Below are 21,851 nucleotides of genomic sequence, written 5' to 3'. Positions count from 1 at the left end.
ATGTGACAGGATGTTGCAGTATTAGCTGACTCCGCCATTTGAAATGAATGAACTTCCATTGGAGAGTAATGAATTCAGTGCATTAAGGGTGCTCCAAGCCTAAAGCGTTAATCACAGTTTGCATAGTGAGACACGGTACTGGTACCAATTCCGATTACTTCAGTATGTTATACACGACCTACCGTTGAATTGCCGTCTTGTCGCAATGTTTTGTGTTGTCTGTGCTGCTCTTGTTTGGAAATTGTCGTGACCTCAAGAAAGGTTTTGCATCACTGTGCAGTTTTGTCAAGTAAAATGTTGAGTTGTCAAGTGTGTGCTAGGAATGCAGCAATTAACCAATGTCACTATTACCCATGCCTTAAAACGCCAGGGTTTTCTGTCAGAATTTTAGAAGGTACAGTATCTCTGTGTACGGTTCTATGCTCTTTGAATGCGGCCTCGCGTTCCCACGAGATTGCAGCTGTCAAAACTTCTTATGAGAGTGAATCACTTTGTTTTTGTGTGGTCATGTGGGGCTACATTAGCTAACATCCCAGCCTTACATCCACCAAAAAATGCCTTAAATCAGCATTGTGGGAGAATTTTAGATGCTTCAAAAATGACCAGGGAGTTGTTGAAGAATGGTGTCCAATTTGCACAACATGCAGATGAAAAGTGGCTGCCAACCGGTCAGACATGTAACTTGCTACAGCGTGTTTGAGATCACCATCCATCCTTGCATGCTCAAGTCAAGGTAATAAGTTGAAACGTGTAGCTTGGTGGCAAGTTGGTTAATGAAATGTTAAGCTGGTAGGGGATCAACGAAGTAGCAGCAAGAGTTATTTATGTTATGGAATGAAAACAAAAAATGATCACAAAAGAGTTTGACTTTCAATGTAACATAAGCCCACGTGAACAAATCAGGAATGGGAGAATTGCAGCGTCCATCAGCTGTAATCTAGTCAAAGCAAAGTTAAAGTATTCCACAGTTTCTTCTCATTAACATGTCATTACGGGGCTGTCTGTTGTGAGAAGTCGTTCAGTGTGCTCATTTACCTCCGTTTGTTTATTCCCATTTGTATTGATTAAACGGTCAATTCTATTATTTTTTTGTTTTTAAAAGGCTGTTACTGTATTAGTAGTTTTAGTAAGGCAGGGCTAGGATTAGATTTTCCCACCATATTTAAATGTTTTCAATATACAGAACCAGTTCTTTACAGAACCACAAGGAATGTTGTGGAAAAATACAATAACAGATTTTATTCTAAAATGCTCATTTGGTTTTCCCTGTCGTTTAGTGTAGTAGAATGAAATTAGCGCTTCATAATCGCGATAATAATAATTTCCCCAGCTGCAGGTAGGTTATAGTAGACTTCTCTGTATAATGCTATAGTTTATGAACTGAAGTTTTCTTCTGCAGTGCTTATTTTTCACCATTGGCCTTGCCAAAGACTGGCGTTGATGCTATATGTGTACAGAATGCCATAGACGGCTCCTTACGGCCACAGATGCCCTTTTGCCTGTGACAGTGCCGTTCAGTGCATCCTTCCTCCCACCTGCTGTATGTGAGAATGCCTTGTCACCAGAGGCCTTTCATTTGAGTCTGCCTTCCCCACTGTGTCCTCCCTTACTCGCATACTATTATACTCCTCCAGCCATTGGAAAAAAAAAAAAATGTTACCTGTAGCGCTTGCATTTCTAATACCTAAGTGTAGTTTGGCAGATCTGAGAATACTGGATGAGCAAATGCAGGCTCAATCTTGCTATCAGTTTACGAGACTTGGCCCATTACCTGTGTTAATGCCTATTATCATGTTTTCAGATCATTGTAATTGCCAAGAAGGCAGCTGAGTATTTGTACAGAGATTCTTAGACCTGGGATCCTTTGTGATGCTAATAGGTGTAGCAACATTTTTTATTACCTTACTCACTGTTGTTACACTCATTGACAAGTTGTGAATTTGTCTTAACATGGTATTCGTCATGGCTTTGCCACAGGTTATGTTGGCCATATTACATATACTATGCCTAGAAATTGAAGAAACAGTCATCAAGGGCCCCAGTTTTGCTTTAGTAAAGAATGAGTAGACCCAACAGCAAGTGTACTGTCAATAAAATTAACTAGGGGTTAAATTGTCCTTGTCATTTGTCTTATCTTTGTCTTTGAGTTTTCCTGTGCACATAGGTGTAGATTTATGGACAAATCATCCCACAGAACACTGGCACTTTTTAACTACAGGAATATTTGTTGCTATTGAACATAAGTCTAAATGTTAATTGAATCCAATATTTCTTATTTTTTTATTTACCACCTTGTACCACCTGTTGTATCAGAGACAGGTATGTGTGAAGATGGCCTCAGCCTAATGCGTGGCACATAATTTTATTTTATTAAGATTGTGACTCAAAACTACTTCCTTGGTTCTCTATTAAGCTTTTTACAGTAATGTCCTTGAATCTGACATGTTATTGCTATTGGCCGAGACTGATGGCTCTGTTTTGTTTTGTTTTCTCCTTGTGCTCCGTTACAGGGACCAGTTATTCTCCACAAGAAAATTCTCACAACCACAGTTCCCTTCATAGCTCCAACTCACATTCTAACCCCAGCAAGACCTCAGACACAGTAAGTATACAACTCCCGTCTGTTTTGCCACTGCCTTAGCATGGGGGCAGACGGTTGATTGAACATCAGTTTTTCAGTACAATAGCCTTGAATCATTTCTTGGCGGTGGGCTGTTGTACAGTAATTTCACAGCTCTTCTCACATCCAACTATGATGTAAGGTTTAGTAGTGCCCTCTAATTGGGAACTGATGAAAAAATATTCCCACTTCTCTTTGATAGCAATGACCTTAACATAGTTTTTCAGACAGGGCATTGAGTTGTAGAATTTTTACATTAGAAAAACCTGGGTGCACAGATTAAGGCCTGTTGTATTTATTGGCTGGCCTTATCAAGGATAATAAATTCAGCTGAACATGTTGGCACGTACTGCTTCCCAAAACCTGAAAATCTATTCATGTTTTCTCAAACTGAGCATATTTTTCAGTGACATTTCCTTTGCCCACATGCCCTTTTTCACCTAGGTTGAAGGACCATTCAAATGTGATTTTTGCTCATTTATGTTTTCCATTCATTTAATTTTAATTTTGTTTTTACATACATATGACACAATTAACAGTATTGTTAAATTAGTTTTGCCATACCTCTCAGGCTCATTTGCTCCCACTCAGTTTTAAACGGCAAAGAAAATGACTCAAAAGACTTCTAATTCGGTCAGTAAATGTTATCACTGTAAATGAGAAGCCAACAATTGTGTTTTGTAAATGTGGAACGCTAATAAAAGGGCTATAAACTTTTAAATTTTTAAATATGTTCTGTTTACTGTAAGATGGCTGTTTAATATTAATGCGCACATTCGGGAACACATCAAAAATAGACAGGAATGGGTGTCTTGCTTCCGGTTTCTGCTTGTAAACAAGAAGAGAGAAGATACCGGGAGAAATTTCCGCTATTTCCTCTCCAAAATAAATCTTTAAACCAGCAGCTAACATTCTCTGGATATGTTAGGGCCGCCTTCTGTCACTCACAGCCTAATCAACCAAATGTACAAACCAAAGCAAGATGCTTCTGCCAGCTATAGTCCATTAAATGATACAGAATTTAAATCTAGATTTTACAAGTGCAGCTTTAATTTGTGGCCTTCTTATTTACTAAGAGTAATTTGTAATATTTAGATGCCGCTTGTTTCAAAATATTTACTTTGAAAAACAACCAAAATAAAGGAAAAAAGCACATATTGCATAACATGATAAAAGCACTCTAAAACAATCTATAGTGATGTACAACAGCAAGGGAATGCAGGAAATGAGCACAAAAAACTCCAATCACGCTGCAGTGGTCCTTTTAAAGGGTAAACTCAGCCCCAGTTCGGTAACCTCAGCAAGCCCTAGCTGTCACTTAAATAAGCTGTTCCTCCACTCAGAAAGCTTCTCTGACAACAGCCAAGCTTCACGGGCAGATATATAGCTAGCTACCCTTAACACCGATATCTCTTTCACATCTTAAATTGCAAGCTCTTGCATCAGATTCCCCTCCCCCAACACACACACACACACACACACACACACACACACACACACACACTTTCTGTCTCTGTAGCTTTTTCACACACCTTTTTTCTCTCACTCTCACATTCACCTCTCATTTTCATCTCTTGTATTCATGCCAGCGTGGAATGGTACTGATTCGCCCCGATGTTCCTAAATGTTTACTCCTTTCTCCCTCAGCCTTATGAGCCTGGGGACGACTGGTCAGAGCACATCAGCTCCTCTGGGAAGAAATACTATTACAACTGCAGGACAGAGGTCTCCCAGTGGGAGAAGCCCAAAGAATGGCTGGAGAGGTAGCTATGGTTCCTTTACCCAAATTAGGTGATTGTCGACAGAATATTTTAATCTGTGTTAAGCAATGTTTGGATGCATGGTTGAATTTTGTTGTGTGTGTGTCCTGCAGAGAGCAGAGGCAGAAAGAGGCCACTAAGACAGCGGTTGTCAACAGTTTCCCCAAAGACAGGGACTACAGAAGGGAGGCCATGCAAGCGTCAGCAGCCTCTGGCTTTACTGGTGCTAGTAAGTATTGCGTAAATTAACCACAACACACATTTTCCTCACCAGTCTGCCATGACTAATTTGAGTGAACCACATATGCTTTGTTAACATCTCTGTATACACTTTCTCAATTTCCCATCTGACTATAGATTATTGGCTTGGACTAGGCTTAGATGTCATCGGGAATGCCCGAAAGTTCTTGACTTAGGCATTGATTAGTCAGTGATGACTGTTGTGAAGCTGATCTGTGGCTGATGCTAAAGATTACCAAAAGACTGAGACTAAAAATGGCTGAACCACGCATGCTAATGTGGTACTAAGCAAGGCACTTTGGTTGTGCACAGTTAAGAAAATCAGATTTAGAAGTCCATTCGCTCTCATCCGAAATTCTTTGAATGGCTGTTGTCGTGTCTCTGGTTTCGTCGGTTGTATCCACACATATTGCTAATTCAGGAATAAATTCTGGCAAGGAAATTCACCAGCTGCCCAGAGATGGTTGAGTAGTTAGGTTCCCCACCTCGAACCAGATTTGTACCTCCACAGGCCAAGGATCAAACCCCGTCATAGCTTTACACTCCTATGTCTCCCCCACTCTGCCTCGTCACTATTTTCCCACTGTATAAATAAAAAATATATATTTAAGGTCAGTGGGCCGCATACTTCTTTACAAAAATATATCTATTCATCAGTAATAGACATTCAGTCTAGACAAAATATTTGTGAACTTATTCTATCCCAACACTGCTACATTTCAGTGACATAATATAAATGCTGATAAACTTCATACTTGTGTATAACAGCTACTAGTCAGCAAGCACTCTGTATTGTATCACAGGTAGCCACCTGATATTACAGATTCTGTTAAGTAAAAAAAATGTTTTCGCGTTGTTCAGGGATTAACCCAAACATCGAGTAAAGCAAAAATCACAAAATATGTCCACTATAAATTGGCACTCCACTATGAAGTGAGATGAATATTCACAGTGCACTGCAGGATGTAACTTTGATGCACCAGGGATTAATTTCCAAAGTAGCAGAAAACCTGCACAGAATTCAGTTCATTCATCTTCATTGGTGATAAGCTGTGACCAGCGTGGCGGTCACGTCACATTTTGTTGTTTCAGTCCATGGCTTCAATAAGGAAACTGAATTCCTGGCACAATGAAGTTGCTTTAGGCTATATATTCATTTATAGTCACAGAGCTGACAAGATGGATAACAAACTAGGCTACAGAGCAATCAAACCCACAGTAAAAAGGACAGGCTAAAATACAGCCTAAAAACACAAATTGAAAAACCGCTATAATATTCTTATAGTGTTACTGTAGAGACTTGGCGTGTCTATGGTAGTCTATAGTGAGCTAGTGAGTGGGAATCATCATTCATTCATGGGTTTCAGTCAATAAGTTAAACCCTTGATTAAAATGGTTGTAACACAAATAAGACTTTTTTTTTTCTTTTTTTTTTTTAACAAAACTACAATCAAATAAAACATAAACTGGATGCCTTACAATAGATGTTGTACTACTGTCCTGCATTGCTGGATGGATGATCTGCTGAAGGTCTTTGTGATTGTGGTATACTGAAACACTGCAGGCAAACTCATCCCTGGATTATGCAGGAGTGCAGACTTTTGAGGCGCTCTATAACTCGGGTAGATGAGCAGCAGGGGAACATGGGCAGTCACAAGGCCTGATGAATGTTCTCTTTTCTGGGAAGGACTGTGCCACAGCAAAGCCTCTTTCCTGTGTCTCTCTTATTCTGTCAGACAGCCAGTGAGACGGCCTCCACCCCAGCCGAGCACAGCCTGTCTTGCCGTAGAGCATTTACACATTTTCACTGGGACTGTGCCAAGGTCGGCAGTTTGTTGATTTTCTCAGTCTCCTCTTATGCAGTCTTACAGGTCACAGAGGTGACAAAGCTGAAATAGACTGAGATTAGTTTGTTAGGCTCTAGGTGGAAACATGGCCTGCCATTGTTGGTTTGGTGCAGGCATAGTACTTAGTATAACACAGTGGTAAAGGTAGGGTTATAGAGAGGACAGGGAAAATTGAATTGAAAGTTGATGAGGCATGGGTAGATATTGTGGGAATAGTTAGCCAGCAGTGGGTAAAAAAGCCAATGGAAACCTTCACATTATCTAGTGTTCTCAGTAAGCCAGCTAATTAGCCGTTTAGTGCCACGTCAGCCGGCTACATTTTTTCTCTCAGTTGTGGAGTGTTAAATTGTTAAATTTGTGACGCATCATAATAAATTGATATTTCATGTTCGGACCATTACCATTCTTTTCAATCTTGCGCCAATTACAGACACTGTACTATGAGACACTTGTTGGTCCCTCCTCTTGTGTGTTTAAGACTGATTAACAGCACATTGAGTGCCAGTTACCAAGTCCAATAACTGAGTGGTAGTTTACACACACAATTCTGCCAAAGAGTACCGTAACTAAGCTGGTTTAGAATAAAATAATGTGTCCTGCGGCAAATCTCTGTGGCTTTCCAGCAAGCCCTTACTTACACTTTTGTGTGATTTATTTATCCGCTTTTTGGTGTAGAATATATTTGCACTGTCATTGTGGGATATTTTTTGTAGGTGTGTGACAAAAAATCACCACAAATTGCGGGAAAAGTTAAGAATGCTTTTTGATGCCAGTATATGATCACCTTTAGTGACAGCATTTAGTGGCTGTCGTACTGGGAGAAACCTGTGACACATAGTTGTGGCAGAAGCGTGGCATCCAATGGCTATAAAAAGCCACTAGCCAGAATTTCACACACCAATCCTAATTATGAGCCAAAGGAATGCTTCCTTCTAGTGACCCATCAGACATTTGACTCCAAAGCATGTCTGTGTCACTTTTACTTTCTACCTCTGTGATGTGTAGTTGGCGCAAGAAGTGTGCAGGTCTGTAACAGTAGTTGGCATACTGAACTATTGTTCTAGACAAGGTGAACTGGGCAGCAAGCGCTCCAGTATGACTAGTAGTGAGTTATTGGCTTCTTTCAACCTTGGGACTGAGTATTTAATGTTTGGACCTTACACTTTGGAAATATTGTAGGCCTGTATGTTAGCTGGAAGTACCAAATATTTGGAAATGCTGAATGCGTGATGCATTCTGTGATGTTACAGGAAGAATGCATGACGAGGCTGGCATATTTCTGCACATGGTCCATTTTAAATACAAACATAAAGGCATTATGGATTAAGTGTGATCTCGGCATTAGCAACCTGATCAAAAAGGGGGAAAAAATCCCATTATGGCAGTGTCTTCATTTAAAATTTCCATATCTGGGGATAATGGAATTGTGAGGATGTCCCCGTTGACCAGTTGGCGTCGTCCTTTCTGCTGCCCTCACAGAGACAGCCCAGGTGGAGAAGCCCACGGCGACCCAGTCCCAGTCGTCATCCTCAGGCTCAGGGGGCCTGAACCCCTCATCGGGGCCTCCCGGATCCTCGGCCTCCACGGTGCCCGTGTCCCCAGTCCTGCAGTCCCCTGCCCCCCCGCTGCTCCAGGATCCCACCCTGCTTCGCCAGCTCCTCCCAGCACTTCAGACTGCCCTGCAGCTCAACAATGCCAGTGTGGACATGGCGAAGATCAACGAAGGTGAGGAGACATGCAGATTACAGATAAACATGATGTATTCATTAAGCCAGTGTTTATATTCACTCACGGACAATTGTGGCTTAAATAATCTATATACACACTGAGGCCATCTTGCTTACAATTGAATCCTCTTAGAGCTATAGGCTGGTTTAATTTTCAGTGGAGATCTCCATTGGTGTAAAGTTTTTAGTCTAAGATTAGGCTTAATCCATGTCTGAGCAACCAGCCCTATATGTGCCAAGGGTAAATTGCACTGAAATTGTTTCAATCTTGGTTCGGAATGGATCAGTACTAGCCCATAGATTAGAGCTATCCAAGAACTCATGACTTGATAACAAGAACCTGGACGACTGAACACGGCTAGCTAAAACTACCTCTGGATTGGCTATCTAGCTGGGTGTTAACGTGCATGAGCACTAGTTGCAAGAAGTCTTGCTGAAATTGTATGCTGTAATGCTATTGGCTGCTGATCTGAACGCCTAGTTAAAGCCTTTGACATGACTTGTGATAACCTCTCCACACATCTGAAGCTGCCCGCAGTTGCACTGAGCATTTTTATCATGTCCTGTCCGACTTGACATTCACACAGTATTCTGTTCGTATCACAGTCTGGATGTCTGGACTGAGTGTGCCTCAGACCCACGTTCTACCCCATGCTGGCTGCAGTGAGTCCCCTGAACTCACCAGCCATATGAGTGACTAGCCTAACAGATGGTGCTGTGCCAACACTGGGCAGACCTCTTGCACACACTCAATACCTCCTGATTCTTATCCCTCTCTCTTGTCAATCCTTGTTTTTACCTGCATACCCTACATGCTTCTGCATTCTGTTGCTCTTGTTTCCTTGTGCCTGTATTGCCGTGCATTGTGTTGGTGCAGTCAGATCTCTAGTGTACTGTTCTGGTGCTGCATCTGTGTGTCTTGCTGTTGGTGTTAAAATGTCTGTGCTCACAGGAACTGTGCACACAGGCACAGCCCCCAGCCACCTCAGTCCTGCTTCAATATGCACCAACAGTGTTTTCAATAAACTCTGACTGCCAGCTAATTAGATGTTTAGTGTCACAACATCAGCCAGCTACTTTATTTCTCTCAGTTGCGGAGTGTAAAATCATGTTAAGTTGCAACATTTTAAGTCGTAACAAATTGATATTTTTTTATGTTTGCACCATTACCATTCTGTTGAATCTTGCTCCAATCACACAGTGTACTATGACAGACACCTGTTGGTCCCTCCTCTTGTGTGTTAGACTGGGTAACAGCACATTGAGCACCAATTGTCAAGTCCCATATTCAACAGCTAGGTTACACACAAACTGCCAAAGAGTACCTAAGCTGGTTGAGGATAACAGATCTATAGACTTACTTGAAAATTTCTCCTGCAGCAAATCTCCTTGGCTCAGAGGCTTTGAAATCCAACAGTGAACTGCAGTGTCCTTTTTTTTTAAGACACTTTTTTTGGACATCCATAGCTTTCAGTGGATACCTTGGTCGAGTCGGTAGACCAATCCGAAGCTGGGTTATTGAGTAGTAAAACTGTGCTCATCACAACTGATGCACAGTTGCACAACATGGGGAAAAAATTCTCATGTTTACCACCATCACGGTCTATGCTGATTGTTTGTAGATTTATGTCATGGTTGTGCAGCAACAATCAGAACAGAAATATTGTGTAGAATAGCGTAATAATATGGAGATTCCTCTTTTTATAAATCTAAAGACATGCAGGCTTCCCAAACTTTTCATGTGAGGGACACCCAAATTAGCTAACATTACCCCATAGGCCCCCATTTGTTGTCAAATATTATTTAGTAGGTAATTTTATCATTCTAAAGTTAAAGTGAAACTTCACACAATAGCCACTCTCATACTTTTTGTCATTGCGCTGACGGAATAACAGTGAAATTACATCATTCCTCATTTTGCTTGGAACCCTTCGATCCTATTCAAGGACTCAAAGTTGGGAAACACTAGTCTAAGATACTGCCATAATCATAATTTCAACAATTTCATAATGTCATCCGTTCTTTTAAGGTTGGCCTTATCTTGAGTTTTGCTTAGCCTTTAAATAATTTAATGCAAAATATTTCTTCAATTGATTGTTTTCAGTCTATTATTGATATTGACCAAAATTTTCATATCCATGCAAGACTATGCCTTCACAACTTAGCTACACATTTTGTATAGTACAAAACTGTTCAGAGTGTGTTACTAAATACTAAATTGGACTCCCCCCTAGCTGGCTACTCTTCTCATATAGCTAGCTACTGCAAAACTTATTGACAACACTGCACCAAGTGGCAGACCAAGCAGAAAACCCGTCTGGCATTGTAGGGGACACCTCAGTCATCCTGTCTGTCTGATGGTCTGCTTTATGATCCATCCCTGGGAGCGGTACCATCTCTGCAGCCTGGGTGGGTAGGAGGACAATGAGAAGTTATTGGCTCTGGCTCAGAGAGATTGAAACTGTGAAAATGGCTTTGCAGCTTAACAGGTACTGCATCATCAGGCAGTGTTTCAGACTTGTGATTTTTAGTTTATCTCACACATTGCTTGTTTGTGAGTAGGTCATATCTCACTTGGCAGACTTTTTACAGCACACCTTTCAGTGCTGAGGTTTGATTGTAGAGGTCATTTTCTGGTAGGTTCTAATTGGTGCGTTATTTGCTGAAGTCTGATTGCCATAAAACCTTTTCCGTCTATATTCCTGAGTTTGACAGCTCACCTAGCTGAGTGCTGACAGCTGAAGTATAATTGCTGGCTTGCGGGTGTGTAAAGAAGTGGGTCAGTGTTCCTCTGCTGCTGTTGCTGGTATTTCCCAGAGATTTCCCTTACTCAGCACACATGTAAACTTTAGCAGAAATTACTAAATCATTACAGTTCTCAGAGGCTAATTGAGGGAGAAGTGGTGTTATGGTAACTTAGTTTGAGTGTAGCGGGGCCTGAAATTAACTGTTTGAGCAACCAGACACAGTCAGGATTTTCATTGGATAATTTTGTTGCCCCATACACCAAAAAAACGGATAAAAAGGGATTCACAGTGACTGACATGATCATATGACTAAGAAAAAGGGTCTCACCATCACTTGGAAGTATTTTTACGCTATAGCTATGTTTCATTTTACAGTCTTTAAAATCTATCTTATTTGATGTACCATAAAGGAAATGTAAGAAATTTGAAAGGGAAATTTGGCCACTACTGACTAATATGTGGCCAGCACACCTTGAAGAGTTTTTAAGGTTGTCATTGGTATATAAATGTGTTTTTACTTTGATATTTTACTTTGATACCTACTTTATCCTAAAAGTCCTCATCTGTGCAGGCATGAGTTTTTGTTTTGTGTACTAGCGGCTGTATGCCTGTATATGTGTGAGACAAAGAGCAGGAAACCATTTAATTAATTCTGGTCTTGTAATCTAGGCTATTTTTATAAACTAAACATTGAACAGTTTGCTGAAAAACAAATATGGGAAAAGCACATTGTAGACTAGGATATAAAAAAACAACAACTTGTCATTCTTAATGAGTGCTGCACTGAAATGTAGTGCGTAAGAGATTTGTTTTTCCAGAAGGTTTTTTTTTTCCCCAGTAGAGTACTGTTAGGTTATGGCGTTAGAGGGTGAACACTAGCCAACTGCTCGAAAATTTGTGTAGTCTACCAGACACTTTGGCAAATAGCCAACCATCATTTACAGCTCCTGTTCTAAAAAATGTAGTTGTGTGTTAAAATATTGTGCCTAACAGGGGTGTAACCGGTAGGACAGTAAACCACGGTGTCAACACTCCACGGTATGATAACTGAGAAGTTTTGGAGCGCAAGGTAACCAGACCCAACGGTTATGATGCCAAAATTTTTGCCCCAAGGGGATGCTAGCAGGCTAGATTTGGACGTGCCACTACTTGCAATCCCAAAGACTAATATATAAAACGACTTACTAAGCCCTTCATTTTGTTGGCAGTTTCCAACCGGCTGCTCCATGGTGCCTCAAACTTTCACCCTTCCTCCTAGGCATTAGTATCCTGTTAGCGGTTCCAATAAAGTTCCAATAAAGTCTTTATTTTCCTAAAACAAAGCTTTCAGCAGCTGGGAGCGAAAGCTAATGCTAGCTCACTGACATTGACTCCACGCTCCCACATGCGCAGCCCGTCACAATAAAAGTCCCTCGGCAATCTACCAAAGTGTGTGAGGATAGAGGTGCACACGATACTTTGCGGGTGAAGAAGCGAGTTTTGGATGACACTAAAGATTATATTCTGTGTAAAACACTTTTTAATTGCGGAGTATTGTGCACACCCCTTCTCTCTCACACGTTTTCGTAGATTGCCGAGGGACTTTAATTATGAATTTTTGATATGAAGTATCAAACTTTCTGCAACTGCGAGGACTTGAATTTTTCAAGATGAACATTATAAATATAAAGTTATTTGCTTTTGGATGTTGAATGAGTTTTATAACGGTGCACTGAAAATGTGACCAGAATCTAAAATACTAGCACAGGTGCAATAAAAAATAAAGGCACTTAAGCATTTCAACACCTATACTACATCTTTTTTTCTCTAAATCCTTGAATGTTTAGGCTAATATAGAATTAGTTATCGTGAAATCGTGAAATAAAAACATGATATCGTTACACCCCTAGTGTCTAATTTTGAGATTTACCAGCCTCTGTGGCTGACTGGACTAAAAATTCGTTTCTGCTTTGAGGGTAAATGAAATGACAATGTAATAACTTTCTTTGAATCGGCGTGATCACCTTCATAAAGCTTCCTGTAACGCTGACATCAGTAGATGTCACAAGCAAGCTCCAGTACATGAGATTTGCAAGTGCAGAAGGTTACTGCGTTCACTGACTGGCTAATATAAACTAACTTTTGTCAGTTTCTCATCTGTAGTGCTTGCTGGCTTGGTAACAAAGACAACTGGATAATTTTTGAGCTATACTGCTGCCGCCTTTATTGTCCTTCGTTTCTGATATGAAACTATGTTTATATGATGCTCATCTTGGCAGGAATGCTCAGCAAGGAAGTCAATTTGTTAATGCAATCGAAGCACGGTCAAATGGCAGAAACTAGAGTTCACTGTTTGCTTTGCATACCAGTGCCTGGGGACTTGGTTGGATGAAAGCTTGCGGTTTGACCCGGCAAACTTGACCCAGAGTGTTATTATAATAATATGATAACAAATGTAATACTTTTTGGATCCTCATCAGAAAATTCTCTTTACACTTGCCTTGTCCACAGGGAGGTCAGGCTCAGCTACAGAGCAGCCGCCCTGGAGCTGGTAGGGATTCAGTGTCTTGCTCAAGGACACTTCAGCAGGGGGGATACAAGCAAACAAGAGGGATTGAACCCCGGTCCTTCAGTTGAAGGACGGTCTCTGTACTCACTACGTCACCCTGCTGTCCCCTGTCATGAGATACTTTGACAATGTGAGACTACTGTTCTCTTTTCACAGACCACTTTTGGACTTATAAGACTTAAGTTGCATTGTGGCTCTTTGTTCATCTGCACAGAGGTAAAATATTTGCCCACAAATGTAGCAGGAAAATCTTCACAATCACCTGTGAAAGTTGAATTTAGCACGTCTTTGACAGATGGTCAGATTATTTTCATGCTGTGGTATATTAATGTGTTGAACTGAGAATATTTCCCTATAAATTTGTTTTTGTTTTAGTTAATGGGAAGTAGGACATCGGTCAAACCAAGAATGTGTGCAGAAAGTGGGATAGCACACAGCCTTAAGATTCTGGCCAGGTTGCCATAACATGCATTGTTCTGGTTAGGGGTGCACAGTCCATGAAGCTTAACTCTGTAACCAAGTGGCAGAAAACAAGTGCATCAAATAATTATTAATAATTATATTATTATAATTATTATCATAATAATTAAAACCTTTATCAGAACATCTGACTGTCCATGACAGACATGGGCATATTAGAGCAGGATGATGGGCATAATTTGATCTCTGTGGAGGAATGGAGGAGAGACTTCAGGCAAGTTTCTCCCAGGTTGTAAAAGTTGGCCAGTAAGATTTTCCTGCAGTCCTATCAGGACTATATTCAGGGATTGAAAAGTGTTAAAAACACTGCATTTTGCTGAGATGCTTACCATTCTTATTGGCTTCAAATGTGTCTGTTCACAACTGAAAATAAGTTCTCCTTACAGAAGCTGATAGTGGGGATTTGTGAAGGATCATGTCCAACTTAAAACAAATTCCAAATCTGTTGGATTCAGAATCTAATTGATAAGGCTGAGACTAACAATTTCTCCTATTGACGCTGGAGTGTCATGAATATACATGTCATGAATACATTGTATCATGAATGAATTCAAAACAATGTGTTGCTTATCCAGGCTGTCTAAAAATCAGGTAGATTGTTTTTCACTAGGGTTTGCTTTGTATGCATAATGTTTGTAACTCCCGGTTATTTTGATTTGATGCATATTCATGATGATCTAGATAGAACAGAGAGTCAAACCACGAGGTCTGATAAATTCCCCTGCTGACACAATACAGATGATCTCTGCCCCTTCCAACAGGCAAAAGACAAAAGCATCAGAAATATTTAATAGTTCCAGCATTGGATTACCTCGTCATTGCAGAGATTTTGCAATGGATTTGGGACAACTGCAATACTTGTAAATTAGACTTCTAACTTATTGCTTATTCAGATGCATAATGTGCTATCTAATCAGAAATACAGAGTATAAATGAACAACTAGGCCAGTATTGTACCTTGTGAAAAATAGCTTTGAAATTAACTTGAGTAAAGCTCTGTATATTTAATCAGTTGGAGTATGCTATTGGCTTTTTAGTTGAGCACCTTCGATTTTCAGTTTTTTCTTGCTATGCTACCTGAAATGTGTTTGGCTGCCGTTATGCTACCAGATTTTAAAATATTAGAATTGTTGGGAGGCTTATGGATGAGATGAGGAACTTTAAATGGCATTGGTATTGATATAGTAAGGATAGGAAACAGACGTTTTTTGTTTGTCAGCCGCAGGCTAAAAAGTTTCACCCGCCAGCTAAATTTTTAGAATAGAGAACCATCAAATCATGGTTTGTTACCTGCCAAAGTGACAGGTAGAATAGATGTGAGGTGATTTTACATTTGCCATCACCCGTTTATCTGTCAGATGGTGCTTGTCCAAATGATTTGAAGAAGCTGTAGAGTCAGATTCCACTGAGTAGGCGAAAAGAAATGGTCTGAATTAAGGGGCAGCAATCAGGGATCTAGACCTACTTTGCAGTCTGTTGCCTGGACTCACACATTTGACCCGCTCCAGTATCATACGGACACTTGGGCATTTAGTACTTTACTTTTTTTATTTTTTACTTTTGTTGATTGGGCTTTCTCTCACCATTCACTTGGATAGCTCTTCTAAGCAGTATACTAAAGAAAATTAATTTCTGAAAATACATTTATTAGTTGACCATGATCAGAACCAGAAAGAGCCCAGTTTTATTAGAAATGCCTACATTCCTTCCATTGTTCAGTCAAGGTGGTTTTGTGGCTGTTTTAGTGCATATTTCTGTCCCCCGTTTAGCATTCAAAATGCTTTGTTCAAAATATTGATTTGGGCATTTTTGCTGTGCTTTTATGAAAAGAAGTTACCTGGATTTGTCCATTTTTGTTTCAAGGTTAGTCCTGGTCTGGACCAAAAATTCATGATGTGGATTGTGATCTTGGTAATAAATTGTCTAGGCCTTGTCTTTGTTCTCGAATCTCCTCTTTAGTACAAATTGACTTTGTATGATCATTCTTTAGCCAAATTTGACTTATCTTGTGGCACAATTTATTTTCTATCAAGTATTGCTAAGGACAATACATTAATCAAAGTAGCCGTCAAAGAGGGCAGTGTAGCCTGTTTCACATGCTACCAATGACATGCAGGCTGTGGCTGCATTGCATTACAGTCTATTGAGGCTAGAATTTCTCCCTCTGATTGTTGAACAAAAAATGTTTGCTCTAGCAAGAAACTTGCTCTTTGATGCTGAAGGTCTGACACCAAAACCAGATGTTTACTGATTATGTTTGAGATGGCAGGAAAAAATTCTACTATCAAATTCCATTTTCCCTGCACTGGAAATTCTTGATATGATGTTATGTCATCTACGTTTGGCCAGTTACCTGCGGGAATAGAACTGTACACCACCAAAATGCAGGGTACATCGCCAATAGCTGTTGTAACGTGTTTTAGGGTGGTGTTTTTGTTTGTCTGAGAATATTTGAGTCTATCTTAGTGACTAGTGATTCAACGATTAACCAATGTCACTATTAACCACACTTTAAAATGCTAGGGTTTTCTAACTTTAAGTATTTCAGAAGCTACGGTATCTGTCTACGGTTCTGTGCTGTTCTTTGCGTTCCCACAAGATTGCAGCTGTCAAAGCTTCTTATGAGAGTTAATCGCATTGTTTTTGTGTGTTCAAGTGGGACTACATTTGCTAACAGAGAGTAGACAACATCCCAGCCTTGTATCCACCAAAAAGTGCCTTAAATCTGCAGTGTGTGAGCTTTTTTTTTGTTTTCTCAGACTAGAATCGCACCATCAAAATCTCACACCACTGTATCCCTGATGGAAAAATGGGTGCTGAGTCTGTTCTCACCATAGCCAGTTCAAGCAGCATTAGTGCAATTCCTACACCCTCACTGAACACCTGTCTTATGAGCCACATCACAGAATTTGGCTGGCAACTACACTTCAGTGCAATGCAGAAACCAGTGTTGCACCAGAACTGCTCCATCTCAACAGCGCAAAGACTAATAGTTTCTCTGTCTCCCTCTCCATAGTTCTCACAGCTGCTGTCACACAAGCTTCATTACAGTCGATGCTCCATAAGATCCTCACAGCTGGACCATCGGCTTTCAATATCACTACTCTGCTCTCTCAAGCTGCTCAACTCTCCAACCAAGGTAAGTGAAGCCCATGCAAAACCATGTCCATGTCACCACTGTTGTGCTGGTGCAGTGTAGGCTGTATGCCTACTTTGCCCTTGAAAGGAGCAACTAGTCTTCTGGATTTGCTGTACATTTCCATCAATTTTCCATACTTTGACTACTAGTATATTGTTTGTCATGTTTTGTTTTCTCTCTCTTTTGTGGGGGGGGGGATGTGTTTATGAGCTGCTGAGTTTGTTCTTTTTTGTCCCAGCATCATTTGTGCACCTGAACATGTCGCCTGTATGATTGTAGACTGTCATCATCTTGTTTATGTTTTTTTGTGTGTATGTGTACCTCTAGCAGCTCAGCAGTCAAATCAGTCGCCAATGTCGTTAACATCGGACGCCTCATCGCCCCGGTCCTACGTGTCACCCAGGATCAGCACCCCACAGACCAACGCTGGTCCTCTTAAACCCCTCCTCAGCACGCCCCCTGTCATCTCCCAGCCAAAAGTAAGATGACAATCACCTGACATTTGAAATGGTAACAAATTAATCTTTGTATCACAGCGACAGGCGGTGTTTTCTGTTGTTTTGATGAACTTTGTGTGTGCTGTAGGTGAGCACGCCAGCGGTGAAGCAGGCGTCTCTTCCCCAGCCCATGCCCCAGCAGCCCCTCTCCAGCGATAAGCAGCACGGTCACGATGCCACCACCGCCTCCCCACGCACCCTCCAGCGCCAAGGGTAGGTTTGCTAACAGCATTGTCCTCTTTAGCTGACACTGGTCACAACCTCGCAACCCCGCCAAGGTACAAATCACAGTGACATGACAAAAAGTGGTTTTGGCAGCCCTTGATTGATGATAGTGTTTCGTGTGTTTTGGTTTTTGTGGGTTTTTTTGTGTTAATATTGGTGTAAATTGGTCTATGGGTTCTGAGGTGGCCATCTTGGGTGTGATGGAATATATTTATTGTTGACTGCATGCAGTTCTGTAACCATGCTAAATGTTTTTTACAGCCAGCATGTCTTGGTTTTTAACTTCATCTGTTGCTCTCCATGAACTGAATTATTTCACTCTTTGGCCAATCCATGCAGAGTGGGGAGCTTTTCCCATCCTCTGTTTTTAAGTAGTGAAGAACATGACTTATCCAGACCTTATCCAAACTAACTGGTAATTAATAATAAAAAAAAAAGATGTGATCTGAAATTTTTTTAAGACTTAGAATTTCTTATTGGTACGTGCAAGTGTTTCAACAGCAATTTTTAACTACAGAGGGCTTGGCGGATATGTGTGTATGCATGCTTTCTATTTTGTGAAGCTCTTAACTCACTATTTGAATGTATTTTAGTTATTCAGATTGTTCACCGCCTACTTCCCCGTGGGTTTGGATTAGCAAGGTGCAGGTCTTGCTAACCCTCATTTTGTAGAGGTGGCATAAATTGCAACTACCCTGTGTGCGTACGTTTGCTTTTCTGTCAAATAAGCTATACAAGTAGTCAAAGAAATAGGGTGGAAATGTCTCCTAGCCTAAATTTAGGGCAGTCCATTGCCATCTGCCTATGAATGAGGAGGGAGCCTTTACTGCCACAAACAAGCTAATCCCTGACTGTGTAGACAGTGTAGTGTTGTGGCGCCATCTGCTGGTGAATGGTGGAATAATATTGTGAGTACCTACTGATTCATTCAGTTGTCTCCGCTCAGTTGTTTGTTCAGTCATTTCTATTTATCTGTTTATTTGTTAAATACAGTTTCCAAAGGGGGAACATGTTGGTCCATTTTGTCAGTGATAGCCATTACTTCAGATGAAGATGTGTACTTTGTAAGTCAGTGCACACATGCTAATGAATATTTGTCTTTGAGCATAGCTTTCCAAGATGCAGACACATGTAGTCCTCTACATAGGTATTTCATCAAAGAAGTCAGAGTGCATAGTTGCTTGCAGTGCATTGCCAGCTCACAGGCAGAACCTGTCAGTTTCCCCAGCACTGTTCCAGTAATTAGTCAGCCCCTCTCTGTCTAAGCCAAACCCAAATCTTAAGGTTTTATTCAGTTAACACCCCATAAAGCATAGACTTCCAAACTTAAGGGAATTCTATACACAGCAGTGCGGTCCTCAAAGTCCCGCTCTCTATCTTTTTGAGGAAACAATCAAAATGCTTATATACTCCCTCGACCTGTGTTTATTCCAGCAGTCAGAGGAGTCCCTCCCCCAGTCCCAACCACGTCGCCTCCAGCAGCAGCAATGCCCCCAACTCCGCTCCCCCCAGTTCCTCAGCGGCCCGGCCCTCCTGCTCCTTCACCCCCACCCTCGCTGCCCACTTCAATGAAAATCTTATCAAACATGTCCAGGGTTGGCCTGCCGACCACGCAGAGAAACAGGTTTGTACTACTACTTACTATTTTCACCATCATCCCAGTTAGTACCACGGAAAATTTTCGGCGATTTCCCAGTGTTTGGTCATGGAGGGTTCTTTTTTTGGCTACTTTATGGCAACTTTGGCAGCTTTAAAACTAATCTGATATAAAATCTGCTGATTTGCACTTTATGGAAGAAGATAATGGAACTAAAATCATCAGTACATTGTTTTTGTTCTCTGGTTTAAACAAATTGATTGTCTTCAAGGCATCGAGACTACGTGAAGAGGCCCACACCATGGGGAGCATATGCATGTCTGAGAATTGCACCGAGCTCAAAAATCTCCGATCCCTGGTCAGAGTCTGTGAAATACAAGCGACATTGCGTGAGCAGAGGTGAGAAAACATTTTTACTAGAGGAGCATGCACTTGTTGACATGAGAGTAAACCTTACCGATAATGAATACGACTGATGCTCGGTCTCTCTTTCTTTCCCACAGGATACTATTTTTGAGACAGCAAATCAAAGAACTTGAAAAGTTGAAGAATCAGAATTCTTTCATGGTCTGAGAACTTCTGGTTGAGAGTTAAAGAGAGCTGGGAAAAGGGGGAAGACCCATTGCACATAGCTGGAAGCCGGAGGGAGAACAGTTGTTCAATTCTTCTTGCCCCCAGTCTTAACACACAGGAGCTACAGTTGGGTTGGCTTTGGACCGTTGGGCTGGGCGAGCCTAGAGGGGAAAAGGTGAAGAGTTGTTGTGGGAGGGGAGCGGGAGGGGGTGATTTACAAGACTCCGTTTTGTAAAAACCCTGGCGGAAAAAAAATGTAGATTTCTTGTAGATGTTATCTATGTTGTAAATATGTTTTGTAGATTGAAGCCATGGAAAGCCATGCCTATCAAAGCTTTTGACATCCAAACTAATCAACGCCTAGGCGGCTACATTCATTAGCTAGCCTTTCCTTCATGTTAACTTGTCTGCAGACTTAAAGCTTCATTTTGTCAATAGATCGTTGAACCATTGCCTTGAGCATGTGTGTGTGACCTGCATGGAAACGGAGGAAGATGTTTTAAGCCATTCATTTCCAGAAAAGCCTAGCGTAAAGCTTAACACACTGGTGTCAATATCCTCAAATAACGGTAAACTGATTATTAGTCTGTCTAGATTCTCTTCCCTCTGCCCTCCGGGGTTGAACTGTAATGCATACTCAGGCACGGTAAACATCCCCCTTTTTGGCAGGTCCGTCACGACGGCTCACAATGGTTCAGTGATCTATTTGCAGCTTCCAGTGGCCCTGCATTTCCCAATCTGAAAATAACAGTGCCTGGTGGTGTGTTGGAGTGAGTGATTGATTTAAACGAAAAAAGAAAAAAAAAAAGGAGAGATGCGATGGCGTGCTGCTTTGGACCATTCCCACTGCGAGCCCCTCCCCCCGGCCTCGGCCCTGCCCGGTTACAGCCCAACTGCACATCAACACTCGTCACTTCAAACCCTCCTTGTAGGTTTCTTTTTGTTGTTTTTGTTCCCAAAACTTTCCAACTTTTCTTTTTTTGTTCCTCTCCCCCCCCCCCCGTTCAATTTTGGGACAGAACTGTACTTTTTAAAGGCGAGGTGGCACCGCACGTTCATTCCTTTGTACAGTTGCTAAAGTAACAGTGCCGTTTTTAAGAAGAGGACAAAGAATAAAATGGTTTTATTAAAAGTTGCAGTGATGACTGGTATATCACAATATGTTGTACTCAAACGATTACCCCACGTTTTCCTTTGCACCCGGTTGGGAAGGAGCGGTATCCGTGCTGCTGGGAAGCAAGCAGCGGGTTTGGGCACTGGCGAGGGGCGGAGGGATGCGGATCACTAACTAGTCCCGCACACTCGAGTCAGAGCAGGGCAACGAAGAGGTCACAAGGTCAAATGTGAAATGTATGTATTGTAATAAACATGCTAAACTAAAGTGAGCACTGGTTATTATTTTATTGGAGTATTATGTTAGGTTTCGTTTCTACGCTAGTGCCTTGTTGAAAGTCTTAAGTCTCACAACCTCATTTACCTGAATATACCACACCTGTTAAGTTTTTTTATCCTCTATTTGACCAACAGAAAAAAAAAAAGATCTTCAACAAGCATGTCATGCATAGGGTTGTTTTTCTAGCACGCCCCATCCCTCTTATTTGTTTGTTCCCCACTGTTGAAGAGCAGGGTCCTAAGCTGCAAAGGCCTGTTTTTTCCACCATACTATCTATTGAGTCTATAACTGAACTGCACCACACATTCAGTAAAGGTGACCATTGCTTTGTATATTGTTTCCTGAAGTATATTGACAAAAGAAATAAAATATGCCTCTCCAGGGCCGTGTTGTGCTTTGGTTTTTCGTGGGATTTTGATGGTCCCATCTTCTGCATAAATTGTGTTTAATTTTCTTGT

The 21,851-nt window shown here is 41.1% G+C and overlaps 1 protein-coding gene across 3 annotated transcripts in view; it reads left to right on the top strand.

Moving 5' to 3' along the window:
• Positions 1–21,381, top strand: part of waca (WW domain containing adaptor with coiled-coil a) — a 29,720-nt gene extending 8,339 nt beyond the window's left edge. Inside the window, exons 4-13 of one of the 3 annotated variants that reach the window (XM_071896921.2) lie at positions 2,511–2,602; positions 4,268–4,383; positions 4,494–4,609; positions 7,947–8,192; positions 16,986–17,108; positions 17,439–17,587; positions 17,694–17,818; positions 19,265–19,454; positions 19,699–19,826; positions 19,931–21,381. In XM_071896921.2, the coding sequence (XP_071753022.1) occupies positions 2,511–2,602; positions 4,268–4,383; positions 4,494–4,609; positions 7,947–8,192; positions 16,986–17,108; positions 17,439–17,587; positions 17,694–17,818; positions 19,265–19,454; positions 19,699–19,826; positions 19,931–20,000 (1,355 nt within the window). In that variant the 3' untranslated portion in view covers positions 20,001–21,381. Of the gene's footprint in view, positions 1–2,510; positions 2,603–4,267; positions 4,384–4,493; positions 4,610–7,946; positions 8,193–16,985; positions 17,109–17,435; positions 17,588–17,693; positions 17,819–19,264; positions 19,455–19,698; positions 19,827–19,930 lie in introns of all 3 variants that reach the window. The other 2 variants (XM_071896922.2, XM_071896920.2) reach the window with 2 other exon arrangements.
• Positions 21,382–21,851: the final 470 nt, after the last annotated feature.

Source organism: Centroberyx gerrardi, chromosome 22 (assembly GCF_048128805.1).
Source record: "Centroberyx gerrardi isolate f3 chromosome 22, fCenGer3.hap1.cur.20231027, whole genome shotgun sequence".
In the NCBI taxonomy this organism is placed as follows: domain Eukaryota; kingdom Metazoa; phylum Chordata; class Actinopteri; order Beryciformes; family Berycidae; genus Centroberyx; species Centroberyx gerrardi.
This window is presented reverse-complemented; position numbering and strand designations above follow the sequence as displayed.